Genomic DNA, 24725 nt, shown 5'->3' on the forward strand with positions numbered 1-24725 from the left:
AACAGTAGTTAAGACATTTGACTCCAGTGTGTGTGTGTAGGGGGGGGGGGGGCATTACGTACCACATATTTTAAGCTCCTCCCGTTTGCAAAAAATTGGTACATTGCAAGTGCATTTCACCTCTGACGAATGCCAATTGATGACGAAGTTTAGGAAATTAAATATCACCTCAAACCCCAATAAATTTGATAATAACACGATATTGTATTAAGTCCGGAATAGTGCCCCTCCATCCAAAGCTCAAAATTCATCCTTTTTCAATCCGCCATTTGAGGCAAATACACTGCTTATGAGCACCATTTTGTTAACTCATGGAAAGCACTTTCACACTATTATTTTACACCATCTCTCGACACAACCCAATTACTATATAATAGCCAGTGTGGTTTATGCTAACCCCTTCCAGACGAGTCTTGGCACTTCGTGAAGAAATATTCCATACTAAATGTCAAGTATGTATTACAATTTCATGCAAAATATCTTATTATAATGAGGATAATATACACGGTTTTCGGATTAACCACTATAGCAGGCTATATTAGCACATCTATGCTTTTAACGAAGGTTAGGTTAAAAAAAACCCCGAATTTTAATGATTTAAAGGGCAGGTCTATTGCGAAAACAACATCATATCATTGGCAAGCTAATATTATAAGGACAATGAAAATGACTCCTTTTTTGAGAAAATAAGACGTTTAAAACTGATATTCCGCAAAAAACAACTTAAGCGGTGAGTTCCTTCGAACGAGACAGATTCGGCCTAGAAAAAAGGTGACGTCATGAAATGAGATGTGCCCGTTTTGAGAAAAGGGACTATAAACGCCCTCAATGGACAGAACGTATACTGTTGTTGTTCACAGAAAAAAAAGAATCAGTAGAAATAGTATAGTCAAATAAATATGCAAAAACGATATTTTGAAATATATAATACAATTTGATTTGCTGTATAATGATTTTATGATATTTTCTAGATATGATTTATACAAATTGGGTGTAAATGAGAAGCTTATTATTTTTATATTTTGTTTAATTTTTTTCGGTGGTTGCTGGCTATTTCCCCGACCAACTGACCCAACTTCTAAAGGTGATCTATGGACAATCAAACAATTTCTTATTGTTGACCTTACCATGCTCCAATATTGTTCCAAAAGTCCCATAATTCTCGAACACAGAATCCACAAAAAATTTCGGGTGTACTATCTTGCTCTTGCCAATACAATCACCACGTATGAGATTAGCGATGACGACGGAACTTAATTTTTCGACATCATATTCGTTAGCGTTGTCTTCATATTTTAAACCGATCTCGTCGAATACGTCTCTGGAAGTAAAGCACTGTTTAAAATAAAACAAGAACAATAATAATAATAATAATAAAAAACATAAATGCAATCTATATAATGCCTCATACGCTGGCGGGCTGGCCCCACCACTCCACCCACCCCCACCCCAAAAATAGAAGATCCCACCAGTTTGAGTGGGTGTAACTAGTTTAAGTACAATTGAAGACCTGAGCGGAAGAAGAGTGTAAGTCCACTTGGCCCCTAAACATGTATACACTAAAGTTACGTATAGTTTCTTAGGGTTTTATAATGTTTAATACATGTTCCAGGATGAAAACAACATGAAAGGTTTTGAAAGATTTGTTTTGGCCCCTGAACATGTATAAAACATTACCAAACTATACCAAACTATACGCAACTTCATACATGTTGAGGGGCCAAGTGGACTTACGGTCTTCTTGCGCTCAGTTCACCAATTATTAATAAAAAGCAAAAAATGATGAGTTATGACCGGTTGAAAAACAATTTGTTATAGGTATGGTGGGTGGGTGGTATAGTCTCTACATTACCAGTCGATATCCACGGACCCGAATGAGGGTCTAATGACCTTATTGTGATGTGGCGGGAGTTTTAAAATTAGTTTCTCTCTGCGGCGGAAAAGCTAAATGTGACGAAAATAGTCAAACATATGGACTGAAAATTACAATTACTTCTCACGGGGGAGGCAGCTCCTTCCGCCCTCCTTGTCCCGGCCCCTTGTCTACGTCCTGGATCGCTCTGCAAATGATGGTCACTTGTCACATTCATATTTTTGTAGAAGTCACAAACATTTACGTTTTCATATATTCTTATACCTTTGTATGAATAAAAAATATCTGATCCACAACGTGTTTTGTTTTAGTTTTTAGAATACACTCTTTTAATGTAATAAAACGCGAAACTCACACCAAAAGAGAGAGAAGTGTGAAAATCACCCATAAAAGTGTGCAAACTACTCCCCAAAAAGTGGAAACAACGCTTTCAAGGTATGATATCAGGGACTCTTTTTTCTGGCAATGTGCCTTAGATCATACTTTGAAAGCGTAGTTTTCACTCTTTTAGGAATAGGGTGACTTTCACTATTTTAGAGTAAATTCCCTCTTCTTACTGCTGTGGAGAGTGAGTTTTTTTGTTTTTGTTTTACATTAAAACACCCGATTATATATTTTTGAAAACGATTATTTGCCCTTTTTCAAAAATGTCTTGACAAAATATTGTAAATTTAGAGAAAATTTACCAAAATGTCTTTAAAATCTGTCATTTTATAAAGAATTTACCAAACATGTCTCGACAAATGTGTGATTTTAATGTATTTTGATGTCTGAAAGGTAGCCAAGGTAGCCAATTGGCTGCCTTTTTCTTACATCTGAAAAGGTAGCCAATTGGCTACCTTTTTCATGTCTGAAAGGTAGCCAATTGGCTGCTTTTTTCTTACATCTGAAAAGGTAGCCAATTGGCTACCTTTTGATATTTGAAAGTAACCAATTGTCTGTCCAATTGGCTAATTTTTTGGGAGCAAGGCAAAAGGTAGCCAATTGGCTACCTTTCAGATACAAAAATACATTGAAATCACATATAGTCAAGACATGTTTATAAAGTTTTCTATAAACTGATAATTTTATCAAGACATTTTTGAAAAAGGATAAATAATCGTTTTCAAAAATATATAATCACGTGTTATTAAGAGAGCAAATTACTGCACTTGGGTACCATTTTGTTCAACCACAGTCTTCAATTTTTCCATGTTTATTCCCATGTGCACCTCACATACGCAACTTATCAATGGATGTAGGTCCTGCTATATTGGGCATTTGGGCTCACTTCCAACCCCGGACTTCTAACAACCAGACAAATTAATGGAAAGACCCGGTCGAGGAAACGGGGATTACCGTATGTATGTGGCCTTAAGGAAAATCACAATAAAGTAAGGGCAATAGGTAACACACAGCTATAGCTCTCCATAGACTTTAATACTGAATAAAAAGCCCGCTTTTCACACGCCATTCTCTTTTTTCTTCAAAACTAGCATTAGTATATTCCAATTGAAATTCATACACCCTATGGAAGACCTGACATTAATCTCCCATACAGAGAGTGTACATTTTAAACGGGTCCACCCATTCAATTAAGGGAACTGGAATGAGCGTTTTGAGCGTTTCGACAGCATTTTTTGTGGGTGGGACATGAGAGCACAACAGACCTATCAAATTGCATTCTGAATACGAAGAATGTCTTTCTGATATCAAATAATTTTCATTTTATGAAATTCACGATATAATACAAATTTTATGACAAATTATTAAAATTTGATCTTTTTCACATTTTTGATATATAACAGTCCTCGAAGTAAATTTTATAAATTTAATGATATAGTCTTAAAGTGTATGTAGCTGGCAGGAAAAGCCGACGATCAATTGAACATTTTAACCTTTCATATTGAAGATATGGATTTTTTTCCCAAAAAAGACCTAATTTTTTTTGGTGTTTGGGAAAAAATCCATATCTTCAATACGAAAGGTCAAAATTTTCAATTGATCGTCAACTTTTCATCCCACCTACATACACTTTAGGTATATAGAAATCATCAGATTTATAAAGTTTACTTCGAGTACCGTAAAGTGGGGTGACTTTGGACAGTGGGGTGACTTTGGACACGCATATAGAACAGGGTTGCTTGATATAAATCACAATTTTTTTCCAAAAAATCATTTATTTAAATTTAAATCAATGATTTTTTAGAAAAAAATTATTTATTTAAAAGCAACCCTGTCCTATATGCGTGTCCAAAGTCACCCCACTGTCCAAAGTCATCCCACTTTACGGTACTGTTAAATATCAAAAATATCAATTTTTAATGATTTGCCATAAAATGTGTATTACATTGCAATTTTCAAAAATCAAAATTATTTGATATCAGAAGGCCATTCTTCGTATTCAGAGTGTAATTCGATATGTCTGATATGCTCTAATGTCTCACAATAAATACTGTCCAAACGTCCATACCCCTTCCCTTAACCTCATTTGCAATTCACACTCCCTGTGTAGGAGATTAAGGTCATGCCTTCCCATAGGGTGTATGGATTTCAATTGGAAGAGCCCATTTTCTTAGAGTTCAAGATTGGATTAAGTAGTAATCTTTTGTGGAAAACAAACATTAATATGAGCTATTATGTGACACGATCTAATCCACGCAGACGGAGATATAGGACATTTTGAAAATTGAGTTATTATCAATACTAGCTTGGTATACTTAAGCTTACTGATGTTGACATCCCTGTTGACATTAGGTTGCTCAGTTATGGAAACTGTTATTGGCTCCTTACTGTTTTGCCTATTTTAATCACTGCCGTCTTTTGACCTACTCTATTTGGAACATTAGACATCTTAGTGACTTAAGCCTCACTCCTTAAAATGTAGAGAGTAAGGCCTAAAAAGTGTTTGATTGGCGTAACATAAAAAAATATTAGGGTCGGTCGGTCGGTAATTGTTTTCTTTTTAAAATTTTTTTACACACATTTAAGACTGTAAATTGCTTCTTCTTTTTTCTTCTTCTTTTTTTTAATTTCAGGGTTTTATTTTTAATTTTTGCAAAAAAATAAGAAAAAAAGTCTGTCGGAATATTTTTAGGGTCGGTCGGGTTACGCCAATCAAACAATTTTCTTAGGCCTAAGACTACAATGAAAGAAAGGGTGATCGTATGAAAACAAAATGCTTAGTGATCACTCTATAAATGGAGTGAGATGACAAGAGTAAAAAATCAGTAAATTTCAGCGCCGAGTCAAAGTCAGGCGCCGCTCTGCAAAAATACATAAAGTCAGGCGCCGCTCTGCAAAAATTAGAGGGGGCGCGCGCCGCGTGCCCACCCCTCTAAATCCGCCCATGCACTCTCAAAAGAGCTAGTGCAATGTCACTGAATTGGGCTATACCATTTGAAATCAATACTCCCACTGTGGAAGATTTGGATTTTTAACAAATAGAATGAACACAGTCAGTTCCATTTGAAACTCACACTCCCTCTGTAAAAGATTCAGGTTGAATCTTTCTCTGAGGGTTTATATGATGGGGCTGCCTAACGCTGACATTCATACTCCCGCTGTGGAAATATTTCCAAAATCTCTCACAGGGATAGTGTGGACTTTAAATATAATAGCCCGTTGGAGTAATACAAAAGTGAAATTTCACTCTTAAACTTTTTGAGAGTGGTTCACTTATATATATTTAAAAGAAGAATCCTGAAATAGCTCAGTGTTTCCTGAACGAGAGCACATTTTTAAAATACACCAAATTCATAACAATAATGACACGGGTTGCTCATATGTTGTTAAACCTATAAATATATATTGTATGCTATATAATCGGAATAAGTCAGGAATCAGGGTTTACTCTTAAACGTTCCCTTGTATGCGTTGTCCCCAAAGAAATAATTCCAAAAGTACGCACCGGAATCCTAAAATTGAAAAGGGAAGCTATCATGCCTAAAATGCGTTTCCTAACTATTAAAGCAAATTGCTTTCAATTTGACATAGATATCTTTTACACAAGATAGTGTCAAAAGGCACACCTTAAAATAACATCTTCATATTTGTACGTATTATAGTGTTATTTTAGTGTTTATAAATTAACACCCTATACCCTCACAGTACAGACAAGTGTTTGTTAAGTGTACAAGTGTTTATTAAGTTGCAACTTGCTCTGCTGTTTTTGCAGTGTAATATGATACATACTCGTATTTATAAAATGAGGCTGTTTAGGGAGTGTTCATAAATACTTTGGTGGGGGTGGTTGGAAAATATGGGGGAGGGATCGAAAAAAATTTGGGTCCTAAAAAGGGGGGATAAAAAAATCCAGTCCTTAATAGGGGAGGGGGGGGGGTCAAAAGAATTTGAGGGTAAATTCCGTGGTAAAATGTATGAGAAGGCATGCACATTCCAAAAATGTTGCGCGGCGCGCATGATTGTTAAGTATTCAAGTGTGTACTCTCAAGCTTTAAATCAACAAAATTTACAATTTGAGTGTAATGACTCCAACTCCAAACGGTAATTTTTAGCTAATGAGTTAATGACCACAGGCGTAGATCCCGGGGTGGGGGACAAATCTCCACCCAATATTTTGATAGGGGTGGTCCATACAATCACACCCCCCCCCCCAATGTTGACGCCTGTTACAGGCCTATATGGGTTTCTATATATGGGTTTCTGGCCAAATTAACCCCATATTTGGCCATTTTAACCTAGTTTCGTACCATATATCACCAATTTAGCTTCAATATGGCAACATTTTTCATGCCCTTCGCGCGCATTTGTACCATAAACTTATTTCGTCACCAAAAGGTGCTGGATTAAGGGCTGGGGTATGAACGTTTGGACAGTATTTATTTTTGGACATTAGAGCACATCAGACATATCGAATTGCATTCTGAATACGAAGAATGTCATTCTGATATCAAATAATTTTGATTTTTGAAATTCGCAATTTAATACACATTTTATGGCAAATCATTAAAAATTGATATTTTTGATATTTAACAGTACTTGAAGTAAACTTTATAAATCTGATGATTTATACTTAAAGTGTATGTAGGTGGGATGAAAAGCCGACGAACAATTGAAAATTTTGACCTTTCGTATTGAAGATATGGATTTTTAAAAAAAAAAAAAAAAAAAAAATTAGGTCTTTTTGGGAAAAAATCTATATCTTCAATACGAAAGGTCAAACTTTTCAATTGACCGTCGGCTTTTCCTCCCAGCTACATACACTTTAAGAATATATCATTAGATTTATATAATTTACTTCGAGGACTGTTATTTATCAAAAATTTGAAAAATATCAAATTTGTATAATTTGTCATAAAATTTGTATAATATTGTGATTTTCAAAAATGAAAATTATTTGATATCAGAAAGACATGCTTCGTATTCAGAATACAATTCGATAGGTCTGAGGTGCTCTCATGTCCCACAAAAAATACTGTCGAAACGCAATAAACGCTCATTTTAGATCCCTTAATTAAACATTTAAAAATGAAGGGGATCAAAAATTTTAGACCAAAAAAAAGGGGATAAAAAAAATCCACCCGACCAAAAAATGTTGATGCCCGAGGTTCCAACTTTTCCAACCACCCCCACCAAAGTATTTATGAACACTCCCTTATTCCAAATGTTTTCCTATTTCTTCAGTTGGGTTGGGTAAACTTATTCGCACATATAATCATATAGATATATTTGATTGCTCTAGTGTATTGCTCAGCGTATTTTCAACTTGTGCTTTATTAATAATTGTTGTGTAAGCATAAGTCATCCTATTCTCTTCTTCGGATAATACTTAATTGATACGTTGTATTACACAATAGTCAACTTATAGTCTCGTATGTATCACATCATGTATGTTGAGACCATGGTTGACTGTATTTTCAGCAATAATGCTCTCTTACTGACATCAAAACTAAACTAGCCAAAATTAAGTAAATGCGAAATAAATATTCTCGAAGAGCGAACATTGACACCAATGTATACCATCCTCGAGTCAGTAATTTAGATATTTTTATTGTTTCTCTAAATATAATGATCTAAGTATATAAAAGTATATATTTTCGGAAAGAAAATGATGCAAGGAATCCAACTAGCATAACAGTTAACAGTTTTACTGGCTCTTTATTGTTGCCTATTTTTTCACTACCGAGTTCACACTGTTTCGAATATTAGAGAGTAAGCTTTGCTCCTTGCATGTAGGCCCTAGATAGTACGACTCCGTGAAAGAAAGGGTAAACGTGTGAAAACAAACTGCTTAGTAATCACTCTATAAAAGGAGTGAAATGACAAGAGTAAAAATTCAGTCAATTTCACCTTGAAAAAAACACACACCAAAAAACAAAAAACCTGAAGGAGGGCAATGCACTCTCAAAAGAGTGAAATGGCACTGAATCGGGCTGTTCCATTTGAAATCCATACTCCCCCTGTGGAATATTTTGGAAACATCTTCCACAGGGAGATACTGGTTTCCAAATAGAATGAGCACAGTCCGTTCCATTTGAAACTCACACTCCCTCAGTAGAACATTCAGGGTGATTATATCTCTTAGGATAATGTGAAGGATATATGCCTGACGTGTTCATTCTATTTGAAATTCATACTCCCCCTGTGAAATATATTTCCAAATCTTTTATACGTGTGAATTTTAAATATAATAGCCCATTGGAATAATGTATTGCAATATACAATATCAATATACAATAGTGAAATTGCAATCTAAAGGGAAGGGGTACCGGTATGAACGTTTGGACAGTATTTTTGTGGGACATTAGAGCACATCAGACATATCGAATTGCATTCTGAATACGAAGAATGTCATTCTGATATCAAATAATTTTGATTTTTTTATTTTTTTTTTGTAATACACATTTTATGGTAAATCATTAAAAATTGATATTTTTGATATTAACAGTACTCGAAGTAAACTTTATAAATCTGATGATTTATACTTAAACTGTGTGTAGGTGGGATGAAAAGCCGACGATCAATTGAAAATTTTTACCTTTCGTATTGAAGATATGTATATCAAAAATTTGCAAAATATCAAATTTTAATAATTTGTCATAAAATTTGTATTATATCGTGAATTTCAAAAAAATGACAATTATTTGATATCAGAAAGACATGCTTCATATTCATAATGCAATTCGATACGTCTGAGGTGCTCTCATGTCCCACAAAAAATACTGTCGAAACGCCATACGCTCATTCTAGATCCCTTAACCTTTTGGAGAGTAGGCCTATGTGGTTCACTTAAATTATTTAAAAAAAAGAATCCTGAAATAGCTCAGTGTTTCCTGAACGAGAGCACATTTTTAAACTATACCAAATTCTTAACAATAATGCCATGGGTTCTTCATAATTGCTAAATTTGAAAATATGTAGTGCATGTTATTATAGGAATAAATCAGGAATCACGGCAGGGCCTAACTCTGATTTAAAATGTTTCCTCGTATGCAATGTCCCCAAAGAAATTAGTGGGTGCCTTCGTTTTCTAAAAGTAGGCCTACACACCGGAATCCTAAAATTGAAAAAGGAAGCTATCATGCCTAATGTATTTCCTACATATTAAAACAAATTGAGTTCAATTTGACTTAGTGGCTGCAGTTTAATTAGTATGATACATTGTTATAAAAAAAGAGATGTATATAAAATATTTTTTCATTTCTTCAGTTTGGTTGAGTAAACGTATTTGCTTATCAAAACTAATAGCAACGATTAAGTAAATGCGAAATAGATATTCATGAAGAACGAATATTGACACCAATGTAGGCCTATATCTTGCTCGAGTGAGTAATTTAGATATCGTTTTTTTATTGTATCGCTAAATGTATTGATGAGAACTTGAGAAGTATATACATTTTCAGAAAGGAGATAATGCAAAGAATCCATATAGCGTAAAAATTAACAGTTTTTGAGAAAATCGCACAATTTGATTTTACTTTGACTCGAGGAAGGTATACGGACTATAGCCAAACTTGGAATGCACCGTAGTGTGACATGCGTAAGATTATTGCTTTGTTGAACCGAATCGAACGCATTAACTTACAACAAATAAAAGCTAAGTTTTTATTAGGAAATACTTTATATTATTATGTAGTGCTGCCAAAACAGCACAGTAACACTTAATAAACACATGTTTATACAGCGAAGGTATAGGGTGTTAATTTATAAACACTAAAATAATACTTGTATATTGTTTATGTTTTAACACAGGAGAGTGTTAAAAAGCACACTCTAAAAACATCAACATTATATTTTTACAAGTGTTTGTTAAGTGTACAAGTGTTTATTAAGTGTTGCAACTTGCTCTGCTGTTTTTGCAGTGTAGTAAACGTTTCCAAAAAAGTAAGTCCCCCCTAAGACATTTTAGTATAATCCAAAAAACGGCTTGATCAATTTTCTTGTTTTAATGTTTGGAACATAGACTGATTAGTTATGCATCGAGTGAGCGGGTTTTTGTTGCTACTTTTTTTATCATCTTCATTACAAATTGCAGCCATTTATGAAATTTTCGGCCAAAAATAAGTTGCATTTTTCTATATAGGCTTTTTATGCTTCAATTTGTGTTTGACAATTGAATACCTGAGTGGAAGAAGGGCCCAACTCCAATTTTTTTACAAAAATGAGTTAGACCCAGCATTTTATTGCCAGCAGACTGTTCTTCCTTATGTGTGAAAGATGAGCCAAAATCCACTCTCTAAATAGTCTTCCATGTACACTTAATCATAGTTTTTATGGAAGAAAGGCCCAACTCCATGGAGTTGGGCCCTTCTTCCACAAATATTGGGTTAAAGAGGAATTTTTTTTCATCCATGAAATCTGCTTTTCACTACAATAAACTTTCTTGCTAACATATTACATGCCTCTACTTGTGCAATTAATGGATAATTACCAACTTTTTGTAGCTATTTATAACACATCTGCTCACGAAACTGGCACTTGCAGTATATTAGTGGAAGAAGGGCCCAACTCCAGCTCGTATTAAGACCTGTGCCGTTGCCATGGAAACTTCATATATAATTTCGAATGTATGTAATATTGTATGTTCATGTATTAAAGGTCCCCTGAAGATGAAAACATTCTGTCTATAAAACTTTTCCAAATATTAAGTTTTTTCTTAATATCTCAAAAACAGTTTTGATGGAGTTGGGCCCTTCTTCCACTCAGGTATTCAATTTTTTCCCTTTAAGTGAGTAATTTAATCAAAAAGAAGCATAATTGAATTTAATTAAATTTAAGCTTTTCCTGATTTAGGGGCCACACATTCAAAAACAGTTTTTATGGTTTAGTGAACGAATTAAAATGAATGCTGCAGCTTATTAATGTCTTTCAATAATGAATAGGCTTTCTTTCATGTGAGATAGCTTCCAAGCATCGTTCTTCTCTGCTGTTGGTCAAGCTGGTTCCCCGCATGCTGCAGGATTGGCTGCAAAGTCCTTTACTGGTGGTGTTGTCCCTCACTTGTCCGCTTGTAACAAGTTGAGTCTTGATAACGGCCACCCATATAAATGTTTTTGAACTATTCAATGAATGACCAATAAACAAGTGTATAGGGATCCAGCATAATAGATCTAACCAGGAATCTGTTGCTCCATTGGTTAAATTAATCAATGAACACAAGATTTGTCATTGAAGTTACAGCTGTTCTTTCCTAATACATTTAATTAGAATGAAACACTTTTAATGCATACAAAAATCCAATTTAGAAAAGTGCAACTTTTGTTGATGAATACAATTTCATAAATGGGTAGGCCTATATAATTACTCACTGAACCATAAAACATGTTTGAAATGTGTAAAACTTTATTCATGAACATCTTAACTGATGTTATTTTAATTAAAAAAATAAAAAATATAGAAACGTTCCTTTTAATTAATTTTCTTCAAGTGAAAGAGGTCTGAAACCAAAAGTCATGCATAAAAAGCCTAGCTATGTAGAAAAGTGTAGCTTTTTTTTTGGCCGAAAATTTTATAAATGGCTGTATTTCTCAGTGAAGATGATAAAAGATAACAACAAAACCCCGCTCACTTGATGCATAACTAATCAGCATATGTTCCACACTTTAAAACAAGAGAATTGGTCAAGCCGGTTTTGGATTATACCAAAAATTCTTAGGGGGTGGGACTTATTTTTTTGGAACCGTTTATGATGTATAAAAAGAGACTGTTTATTCCAACATGTCCAAATGTTTTCACATTTCTTCAGTTGGGTTGTGTAAACTTATTCGCACATTATGTAATCATATAAATGTATTTGATTGCTATAGTCCACTTGCTCAGAGAATTTTCAACTTGTGCTTTATTAATAATTGTTGTGTAAGCATAAAGTGACCCTATTCTCTTCTTCGGATAATACTTAATTGATATGTTGTATTCACAATAGTCAAATTAATGTCTCGTATGTATCACATCATGTATGTTGAGATTATGGTTGACTGTATTGTCAACCTGTTACGGATATAAAATTTAACTAACCACAATTAAGTAAATGCGAAATAAATATTCACGAAGAGCGAACATTGACACCAATCCTTCCTCGAGTCAGTAATTTAGATATTTATTTTTAAATATTATTGTTGTATCTCTGTAATGATATAAGTATATAATTTCGGAAAGAAAATGATGCGAGGAATCCAACTAGCATAAAAATTAACAGTTTGGGAGAAAATCTCAATATTTGATTTTACTTCTGACTCGAGGAAGGTATACGAATATAGCCAAACTTGGAATGAACTGTAGTGTGGCACACATTATCTTACATTAATATACAGAAAATAATTGCACTGTATGTTTCTTCGTTTGTGTCTGGTAATTCCTTCCGGTATGTACTTTTGGAGAACAAAATAAAAGTTTCCGGTATTTTTTTTATTAAGATATAGGCCCTACTTTCTGCTCAACACTCAACACTGCTGCATGTATGTATTTAAACTTATTTGAAATTGGATTTTCATAATTAATACCAGGTAATGCATTTATTGAAATCCTGTTGAGTTACAGAAATGCACAAAAAATCCTGTTGAGTTACAGAAATGCACAAACTTATGGATATATTTTAATATCACTAGAGTGAATGAACAAATAAAGAAATAAAATGTTGAAGATATAGACACACAAATAAACAAATAAATACATAAATAAAATGATAAATAAAAAATAAACCAATAAATAAATAAATAAATTAATTAATAAACAAATTAATTAACTAATATATAAATAATAAAAAAATAAAAATGACTAATAGCAATATGTAAAACAAAAGTATACTGTTAAATAAATAAATTTTTCACCAAATAAATAAATAAATAAGTAAATTAATAAATAAATAAACAAATAATAATAACAAAAATTAAAACGCTTTTGAAAATTTTCCATAAATGATAATAATCAACGTTAATTGTCTTTATTTTTCACCAATAAATAAAAAATAAAAAAATAAATAAAAAAAAAAAATAAAAAAAAAAAATAAATAAATAAATAAATAAATAAGTAAATAAATAAATAAACAAAACTAAAAAGACTAATTTTAAACACTTAAAATTTCCATAAAAGATGCTAATCAACATTAATTGTTCTTCATTTTTCACCAAAAACAGTGACAGTTCTGGATTGCAATAATATCATATATCTATTCTAAATTATGAATCACATTGACTCATTGCGGTCACTCATTGCACCAACAATTACAGGATTTGTTCCTGGATTAATACTCGGTAATAGTCAGAATAGGATCTCCGGTATTTGACCGTTGTCCTTCTTTACTTTTTACGCTAACCGTGTCTGTTGACCTTAGAGGAAAGTGCTGATGGCTGGTTCAGTGCGAAATAACGATAATAATAAATAATGATAATAGTCAATAACAATAATACAATGTAATAATGAATAATAATAATAATAATAATAATAATAATAATAATAATAATATTGTTAACAAAATTTTACAAAGATTTCTTTGCCTCAGACCAATAACGTAATAGTGCACATACATATAGTAGTAATACATATGCATGACTGTACTGTGAAGAAGAAAAACAAGAACATAAAAATGCTATGAAAAAGCCAAAATAAAAGTGGAGCAAAAATATAAGCAGACAAACAAGATAGGTATATTAAACATATTATTGTGCAGTTATAAAAGTTTAAAAAGAATGCTCAAAAGAAGGGAAATCATGAAATATGTTCAAATTAATATTAAATTAACGTTATGCCTATTGCATTATACTCCAGAGGATGATTTAAGCACTTCCCAGCAAGTCTTGCGGTTAACACAGCTGTGTGAGTGAACATGACACCACTGCCCGCCCACTGCATACACACGTGCATGGTTAAATTTGAATTTGGACAGATATATTTACAATAAAAACACCTTCAAAAAGTTGGTCGATTTCACATTTTATGTTATCTACAGAAGGTGTGAATTATCCTTCATGCATACATCACTTTAGATCTGAAATCGACCAAGAAATAATGACACACGGGCAATTCTAAACAACATCTTTTGCACAGAGTTCAATGGGATTTGAAAAGTAAAGTGGCAGTTGAAACTCTAGTGATAACACTTTTACAGTGCATGATGGGACTTCCTTAAATCATCCTCTGATTATACTCGTTCCTATTGTAAATAGTAAAAGACCTGTCAGGTTATTATACGACCGTATTTCATGTCTATGAAGCAGAGATGTAGACTTGAGTTGTGTGACTTGGACTTGAGTCTGACTCGAGTCACTATTTTTGGGACTTGTGACTTGACTTGCAACTTTTGCAAAATGACTTGACTTACTTGTGACTTAGACAAAATGACTTGGACTTGGACTTGGACTTGACAAAAATGACTTGTCACCAACACAAGTCTGAGGTTGGGAAAGGGAAAACATTATATATTCAGATAGCCTAATTCATATTTTTTTCTACAAATATGAAACACAAAACTTGGCAAAAACAAATTGAATTTAATTAACTTGTTCTTGAACTACCAATGTGATGCATCAGACTTCGTTAGTAGCGGCCTACTGTACTCCGAAACTCAATTTGATTTCCACCATATTGAATACCCATCAACAAATCACACCATGACCAACTGGTGAATAGACTTGTAGTGACTTGTGACAAATTGTGACTTACTTGTGACTTGACTTGTGATTTGATGACTTGTGACTTGACTTGACTTGCAACTTTTTCAAAATGACTTGACTTACTTGGGACTTGGACAAAAGGACTTGTGACTTGGACTTGACTTGGAAAAAATGACTTGTTGACATCTCTGCTATGAAGCAGTAAATTGGAAAGGAAATTAAAGGATGTATTTTGTTCCTGAAGTTCAAGTCTGAAAAGATTTGGTTTTTACACAGCAATGGGCGATTCCATTTGAAATCTAAACCCCTTGGCTGACTAAGGTCGTGTATTCCATATGAAGACCTGAGCGCAAGAAGACCGTAAGTCCACAAGGCCCCTCAACATGTATACAATAAAATTGCGCATAGTTTCGTATAGTTTGGTAATGTTTTATACACGTTAAGGGGCGAAAACAAATCTTTCACAACCTTTCATAATGTTTTCAGTCTGCCGCCTGGACAACCAATTCTTTAGAAATGCTTAGTCGCGCTAAAAGTCGATCGATACATGTAAAAATCAGCACAATTCAGAGATACACCTTTTTGCTATGAAATTAATTTTCTCGGTCAAATATAAAGCAATATTTTTTTTTTTTTTTTTCTTCAGTAATGTCAGTTAAAAACTTGGTGCTTGGATATACATTTTTTTAAAATCCTGGTGTTAAAATTAAGCATCAAATTGTGTCTTTTAGTGTGATATTTTTGATTTTTATAGGCCTTGAATTCGCCTGCGAGCTTTTTACGGAATTCATGTTTTAGTGTCTCAAACTAACATAGTTTGCTAAAGAAAGATATTTCCCACCTCTGTAAAGCACATCGTGTGGGTCTATATGTTATAGTTTTGTCAGAATTTCCGTTTTGTTTTACCCTTTTTCCATTCAGTCTCCGAAAATGTCAAACTAAGTAAAAGTAGGCAATGGTGAGTACTTTTATCTCGAGAGCAACCAGCTGAAATAGTCGATATTTCCTTTGTTGTTATCCAGGTCAATTTTTCATTGAAAGCCAATTGCCCGACCAGCGATTAAATCCCCAATTGGGTGTTCTGGTTAAACATGATCAGTAGGAGCGCTATAGGTCTGGGAATTTCTTTGCTATATTGAAGTTCTGGCAACACTATAGCCATGCCGGTATTCCTATTAAACCCAGGGATATCGATCCACAATGCTAGATTTCACGTGTTGATTTAGAAATTTTGTCAGCCGACAGTGAAAGATGGTGAAATCAAAACGGAAATTCTGACAAAACTATGATATATAGCTCACGGTGATGTGCTTTAGAAAGTTGGGGAAAATCCTTCATTAGCGAACTATATTACTTTGAAAAGCTAAAAGGTTGATCAAGAAAAAGCTCGCGGGCCGAGCTGAAGCCTATAAAAATCGAATATCTTACACTAAATGACTGAATTTCAGGCCTAAGTTTAACACCAGGATTTAAAACAAAAAATCAGTATCAAGCATTATAGTTTTTCCAGCCATTTACTGAAAAAATTAAAATTATTGCTTTTCATTTGGCTGAGAAAAAAATTTTACACTGAAAAGGTGTAACTCAAAATTTTGCTCATTTCAACACCAATTTCGATCGTTTGTATTGCCTCATTAAATGACTGAGTGAGCCTTGCAGAACAACAGAATCCGTTGTGCAGGTAGCTGACTGTTTTCACCTTGGAACACGTATTAAACATAAAACCCTTGGGGCGAATTTCTCGACGGGTGGCTTAGCAATTGGCTTGTCTAGCCTCAAGGCTTAAGAGGTCGTAAGACCAGGCTTAACTGAAAACGTATTTCCCAAAGCACGGCTACCATAGCCTCGAGGCTTCGTTAGCCCGTGGGCCAGGCTTGTAGGATTAGCCCCAGGCTTCAGTAAAATTTGCATTTCTCGAAATCAGTCTTCTGTAGCCGTAGTCTACGCAAGCCTGTTAGACCAGGCTTACAGCGGCTTTTCTTGGCCCTGCCTCAGAGCAGGTCTTAGGTCGTAAGCCTTGGTCTATTTCAATTTACAAATTATTTAAATTGTAACGCAAAGTTTATCTTTCATATTTTTGACGGTCTTTCAATTAACATGAGTAAGCAGTCGCATAACTAGGGGGGGCGGGGGAGCTCTTGCCCCCCATGAAAAAGGTAAATTAGGCCTTCTTCTGAGAGTTATTAATTCATCATTATTTGGTCATTTTAACCTTAAAAACTCAATTTTTAAGGTTAAATAAATTGCATTTATCCCACTTTTGTACCATTGGCCTATATGTCACCAGCTTTAATACCTTAATTTGTACCATAATTTTTTTTTCAATCCCACCTCCCCCCCATGTCAAAAAGAAATCTACGCCAATGTTCCGGGGACACATTCCAAGCAGATCCTATAACTCCTCAGACCCACTCCACCCCTTACAAACCCAAACAGCATGAACGATGCCTGCCCCTCATATATTATGTTTGCCCCCGCTTTCCCCCACCCCACCCCAAATGAAAATGTCTAGTTACGCCACTGTGGGTAAGTAATTGTTCGATTTAGTTGACCATTTCAGCATTTTATTTTAGTGTTCATTTGAGTTAGTTGATTTTTTTAAGTAGCTGTTGCTATCATAAGACCTACTCATTTTGAATGATGTTTTTTTTTTAACAACGAATATAATTTAAAAAAATTCTTTCATCATCATCATGATCATCATAATCATCATCATGATCATCATCATCATGATCATCATCATGATGATGATGATGATGATCATCATCATCATCATCATCATCATCATCATCATCATCATCATCATCATCATCATCATCATCATCATCATCATCATCATCATCATCATCATCATGAAGACCTATATGATACCACCTGTCCCTATCCAAGCCTTAATAGTTTGATACTCGTACTTTTCATAAGTAGGCCTATTACAATATTGTTTTGGAGTGCCTATATTATACCAGGTTGGACATCAATTTAATACAATAGAAGAAGGACAAAATTGGTAAAGATTTTGTAAATATTTGACACGAAACAATAATGCATGCAGTATTAAAACTGAATTTACGGATAAGATGCATATAATATTGCTATATCTTCTACTTAAAAAATTATAAATATTGTACCAACAGATAACTTCATGTGAGATCTGAGAAGACTACTGATATCAGCAGTAGATAGCACGTTGGTTGCTTTCCTTTTTAGGGGAATCACAGATTCCTTTCCATTAGGCTTACAGTTTTACCCTTTTTGGGATGTAAAAAAAAAAATCACGAGTATAAAGCATAGACGTATCATTCATACAAGTAATGTCCAACGACCATACTAAAGTTGGACTCATAAAAAGTCAAGTGGAAATAAAATAATACATAAAAGACACAAAAACAGACACAATATTCTTGCATCAAGTTGTGTAGGCCTACGGTATAAGCCCAAGCACAAGACCGCGGGTCCAGGATAGTCTTTGCGCCGGGAACATTGTGATAATGAGACGGCAACCTTGTTAGTACGGTAAACCGTGAGGACCACAGCTTATGTACATCTACCTCCAACAGCCTATACAATTAAGTCGCTGGTTGAAAGGGACGAGGTTGTCAAGCGTTAAGCCTGCAAGGCCACTAAGACTAGGTTGAATTTGCGTTGAAGAAATCCGGCTAGAGTTAAGACTCGGGCTTCGAGAGCGGGCAAGGCTTAGTAGCCTCAAGGCCACCTTAAGACTACGGCTTAATAAGACTCCTGTCGGGAAACTCGCCCTAAGAAACTATACGTAACTTTAGTGTATACATGTTGAGGGGCCAAGTGGACTTACGGTCTTCTTGCGCTCAGGTCTTCACATGTGTGTATGAAATTCACATGGAATAGCCCATTTTGTTTAACACTGCTAATTATTCTGCTTTAAAATGTATACATGTATATGCGGTATTTCGCTCAGTACACAGTAAAAAGGGTATGATACCTATAATTAAGGGATTTTTTTTACATTGAACATTATTTGAATTGTTAATGGTTGCATTAAATTTATCATGAAAATCTGGTTCGATCCAAAGGAAAAAATCAACAATTGAATTACATGCTTAATTAATATAATTAATTATGCGCATACACAATGAGTAGTATATGATTCAGGGTATCTTCACTTTTCAAAGTGGTAGCCTATTAAACAATCTATTATTTTAAAGCTTAGATGATTAGCTAGTGCATGACATTCTTGAAAATTTTAAATTATCACCAGGTATTAAAAATTTTTGGCCAAAAAGACCAAATTTTAAAAATCATACAAAATCGCTAGCTAATCAATTAACTCCTATTGAGCTCTATACGGGACCAAATTGAAAAAACAAAACAAAGAGAAAGGTCAAGCACTTGACTAATCTGGAAACAATAATTCTGAAAAGGTTCATTAAGGGGGTACTACACCCTGGCCTATTTTATGCCTATTTTTGCATTTTTCTCAAAAATTATAGCACATTGGTGACAAGTAAGATATGTATATAGGGCAAGGACTACAACTCCTGTACTGAAATCTCAGCAACGCAAATCAAGAAGTTATTGATTTATTGATCAAATATTGGTTTTCCCTCATTTTTAGCAGTAGTTGTAGTCCTTGCCCCTATAATATACATAGCTTACTTGTCTCCAATGCACTATAATTTTTAAGAAAAATGCAAAAATAGGCGCAAATTTGGGCAGGGTGTAGTACCCCCCTTAAGAAATAATGTTAAATGAGATCACTAGAAATGTTTCAAACATTAATATTCAAGAAAAAACCGACAATATACATGTACAAAAATAGCGACTAATGTCTAGAAACACTGTTTTAAATTATTATGTAAATTAGATGCAAATTTCAAAATGTTTAATTCAATTGATAAGCAGGAGCATAAGTTATTGTACCGGTACCTTTTGATGAAAATTTGGTCTTAATGGCTTGTTTAGTTTTTGAGATACACATTTTTAACATAAGTAATTAAATATCAAAGGTTGAAAAAAAACCCAATAAAATACATAATAGAAATAGCTGGATGAAAAATAATAAAAAGAAAAAGAAATTTTATCGCGTTTCTCTAAATTGACATCTTAAAATTACTGTTACTCTGGAACCACAGCCCCGATTTCAGTCAAACAAAGAGCTAATGAAAGTACTATATCTCCCCTTTCCTATAATGAACACTTCAAAATGCAGCATCCTATCCCTTATTATAGGTCTCAGTTAAGGGATCTAAAATGAGCGTTTATTGCGTTTCGACAGTATTTTTTGTGGGACATGAGAGCACCTCAGACCTATCGAATTGCATTCTGAATACGAAGCATGTCTTTCTGATATCAAATAATTTTCATTTTTGAAAATCACAATATAATACAAATTTTATGACAAATTATCAAAATTAGATATTTTTCAAATTTTTGATATATAACAGTCCTCGAAGTAAATTATATAAACCTAATGATATATTCTTAAAGTGTATGTAGCTGAGGGAGGAAAAGCCGACGGTCAATTGAAAATTTTGACATTTCATATTGAAGATATGGATTTATTTCCCAAAAAAAAAAAAAAAAAAAAAATCCATATCTTCAATACGAAAGGTCAAAATTTTCAATTGATCGTCGGCTTTTCATCCCACCTACATACACTTTAAGTATAAAGTTTGCTTCAAGTACTGTTAAATATTAAAAATATCAATTTTTAATGTTTTGCCATAACATGTGTATTAAATTGCGAATTTCAAAAAATCAAAATTATTTGATATCAGAATGACATTCTTCGTATTCAGAATGCAATTCGATATGTCTGATGTGCTCTAATGTCCCAAAATAAATACTGTCCAAACGTTCATACCCCAGCCCTTAAGAAACAACTGTTGAAACAACTGTTTAAAATCGGGATGTTTAAGTACCAGGTTTAAACAGCATGATAACAAGTTGTTTAAGCCTGGCAGTTAAACAACCCAATTTTTAAACAGCAATTCTTTTAAAAAAATGTCATGTAAGCATACCTTCCAAACATTCATGAACATTTGGTACCTTTTTCATAAGGGAAGGGTAGCTCAATAATTGAGTACGGTGATTCAATAACAGGTTTCCTGTGTGTAATTTTGCCTGTGTAATAGGTAAAGGATTGAATGGAATTTCCGTTCAAAATATATAACTGTTCCTACTTTCTGAAATGGATGTAAAATGCTTAATGCTGAATTGGGCCATTTCATCTAACAAGCAGTGGCGTAGCTGGGATTTTTTCCAGGGGGGCAAGCCTGTATGGGGCGGGGGCCCAAAATCCACCAAACAAAAAAAATTTGCCGCCCTTCTTCAAAAAGTTTGACCCAAATTTGTTTCGGTGGTTTGAAAAAGTGAAGAGCAAAAAAAAAAAAAAAAAAGGGATAGCGACTTCATTTTGATATAATATAGCTCCATTTTCTAGCAAAATTTTAAAATTGTTCAAATTTTATCCGCACCTTATATTGTTGCCCTTCTCTTTCTCTTTCTTTTCCCCTTTTTTCCATCTCTCTCACTCCTTTATTATTTTTCCCTGCGCTAGGGGGGGGGGGGCAGGTGCCCAAATGGGGCGGGCCCAAATAGGCATTGCCAGGGGGAGCAATTGCCCCCACCCCACCCCCTGGCAGCTACGCCACTGCCAGCAACAAGTCATGACATCAACTAAAGAGGTGTCATATTAAAGACCTACATTATGCCCGGATATGTGACTTTCTGTCTTAAATTAAAAAATATGTCTTACAGAAATCAGCCCTGACTTTGTGTTCTACTGAGGAAATGTCATCAAACCGACTCCACTGTCAGCACATGCATTACAGTGTGTTTTCAAACAAGGCGCATGAATTACTAATATACTATATTATATGTTCCCCTATTACTATAGGCCCCCTATTCAGTATGCAAGTCCTTTGTTTAAGTTTTCAATTGTCTTTTAGCTTCCACGTGTGTGAACATTCCACGTGCACGTTAATAATTCCGAAAATCTTATATAGTCCTATTTTAGTAAAAATTATTTAAGGATGAATTAAGAATCCCATCAAATTTCACTTGAACAAGTTTGTATGTACTATTTCCTGTACTGTAATAACTTTAAAACATGTTCCTTTTTAAACGTCTTAAAGGTTATACAGGCCTTAAGGGATCTAAAATGAGCGTTTATTGCGTTTCGACAGTATTTTTTGTGGGACATGAGAGCACCTCAGACCTATCGAATTGCATTCTGAATACCAAGCATGTCTTTCTGATATCAAATAATTTTCATTTTTTGAAAATCACAATATAATATAAATTTTATGACAAATTATAAAAATTTGATATTTTTCAAATTTTTGATATATAACAGTCCTCGAAGTAAATTATATAAATCTAATGACATATTCTTAAAGTGTATGTAGCAGGGAGGAAAAGCCGACGGTCAATTGAAAATTTTGACCTTTCATATTGAAGATATGGATTTTTTCCCAAAAAGACCTATTTTTTTGGTGTTTTGGGAAAAAAATCCATATCTTCAATACGAAAGGTCAAAATTTTCAATTGATCGTCGGCTTTTCATCCCACCTACATACACTTTAAGTATAAATTATCAGATTTATAAAGTTTACTTCAAGTACTGTTAAATATCAAAAATATCAATTTTTAATGATTTGCCATAAAATGTGTATTGAATTGCGAATTTCAAAAAATCAAAATTATTTGATATCAGAATGACATTCTTCGTATTCAGAATGCAATTCGATATGTCTGATGTGCTCTAATGACCCACAATAAATACTGTCCAAACGTTCATACCCCAGCCCTTAACCCACCATGTAAAATATAGACTGTCGGATTTTGTAATATATCACAGCGTTATAGGTTGGAACGAGTCTTTTACTTCTTATCACATGGTGGAGGAATGACCTTTGTATTCCTAAATCACGTGACTCGGGGATGATTTGAAGGGACCTCCACTTGAGATGAGTGGTATTTATATCTAGCCATTAGGCCTACTTAGAATGTTAAGAGACATTATGCATACATCGTTTGATATTGATGTTCATATGAACTATACATGTGCATTTTGAATTAAACCAGACAATCACAGTAATGTTTTGAAGAAAAATGTTACAAGTAATTCATTCACAGTTTACAGGATAATATGTATTCAAATTCTGCCTCAAGGTTCCTGCTTAAATTGTGTTCAAGAATCAACTAAGATTTATTTGACCCCACCTTTTGCCAGTAAATAGGCTGTCATGAATTATCCCCGGGAATTATCCAGTGTATTTTTATTATACGTGGCCGGCCTTATCACTTGGTACACAATAGCTCACCAATCTGAAAGCCTGTTTTAATCACAATGGTCAGAATTAAATAGTCAAAATGATTAGACAAATAGGCTACACTGTCCATACACTGTACAGTCTCATTGCAAGATCATTATGATCGATGCGAATTATAGAAACAGTTCAAACAATAAAATTACTACACTTTTATCTTGACACTTCCTCGCCCTGTTCCTTTTTAAAGGAATTTTTATTACCATAAGCAACAATATCTTAGCATTCAAGACGAGGAAGCTAGGCTTATAGTGAATCATAATGGATCAAGCGAATGTTGTACATTAAAATACATACATTAGAGTCAACATGAGTTGAGAGTTGATCCAAAACATAAATAAACAGGTAGGCGTACAGGCTGTATCAAAATGATAGTTCTCCGACAGTTTACAATTTTCGTGATTTGTTAGTCATGTTAATGTAATTCATAGTCAATTGTGTTCAAATTAATTTCGTAATTTTATGAATATTTCAAGTTTAATAAGACATTTTAATACACTGTAAATCCAAGTGTTTAGAGTTTCTGTAACACGTTTTAAACACCGCTTTTATTTTTATTTTTTCATATACACAGTTAAGGCATAGAACACCTAAACACCAAAGTAAACACAGAAAGACAACGAGTAAACACGTGAGAGTATTTAAATTCTAAACATTCAACTTATACAAAATAGTTTAGAAAGTAAACACACCAAATGTTTAGAAAACATTTAGGCCCCTACTTTCCGAACAATATGAAATTAAACACGTTGCAAATTAGAATCTAAATAGTCTCACGTGTTTACTCTTTGTCTTTATGTGTTTGCTTTGGTGTTTAGGTGTCATATACCTTTACTATGTTAATGAAAAATCAAACGCTTAGCAGTGTTTAAAAAGTGTTACAGACACACACATCTGTATTTACAGTGTAGGAAATTGAGCACATTTTAAGGAAGGCCACTTTTTCACGGTATAAGGAAAGCCATTCGTTTTTAAATAAAATGATCAAGAATAAATGAGTATTTGTTTTAAACATGTTTAGTATAATATTAATTTATGAATATTTCAAGTTTAATAAGACATTTTAATTGCACTGTAAATCCAAGTGTTTAGAATTTCTGTAACACTTTTTAAACACCGCTTTTATTTATATTTTTTTATTTACACAGTAAAGGCATAAAACACCTAAACACCAAAGTAAACACAGAAAGACACCGACTAAACACGTGAGAGTATTTAGATTCTAAACATTCAACTTGTTTACTTTCAAAATAGTTTAGAAAGTAAACACACCAAATGTTTACAAAAAACATTTAGGCCCCTACAATATGAAAGTAAACACGTTGAAATAGTCTCACGTGTTTACTCTTTGTCTTTATGTGTTTGCTTTGGTGTTTCGGTGTCATATACCTTTACTATAATTATGTTAATGACAAATCAAACGCTTAGCAGTGTTTAAAAAGTGTTACTGAAACCCTACACGCTTCAGTTGGTTTACAGTGTATAGGAAACCGA

At 33.7% G+C, this 24725-nt stretch overlaps 1 protein-coding gene across 1 annotated transcript in view; it reads right to left on the reverse strand.

Moving 5' to 3' along the window:
* The window catches only part of LOC140139980 (zinc transporter ZIP12-like), a 73847-nt gene that overhangs the window by 35835 nt on the left and 13287 nt on the right, over window positions 1–24725 (reverse strand). Inside the window, exon 3 of the mRNA XM_072161785.1 lies at window positions 1128–1335. Within this exon, the coding sequence (XP_072017886.1) occupies window positions 1128–1157 (30 nt within the window). The 5' untranslated portion in view covers window positions 1158–1335. The remainder of the gene's footprint in view (window positions 1–1127; window positions 1336–24725) is intronic.

This window comes from Amphiura filiformis, chromosome 18 (assembly GCF_039555335.1).
Source record: "Amphiura filiformis chromosome 18, Afil_fr2py, whole genome shotgun sequence".
NCBI classification, from domain to species: Eukaryota; Metazoa; Echinodermata; class Ophiuroidea; order Amphilepidida; family Amphiuridae; genus Amphiura; species Amphiura filiformis.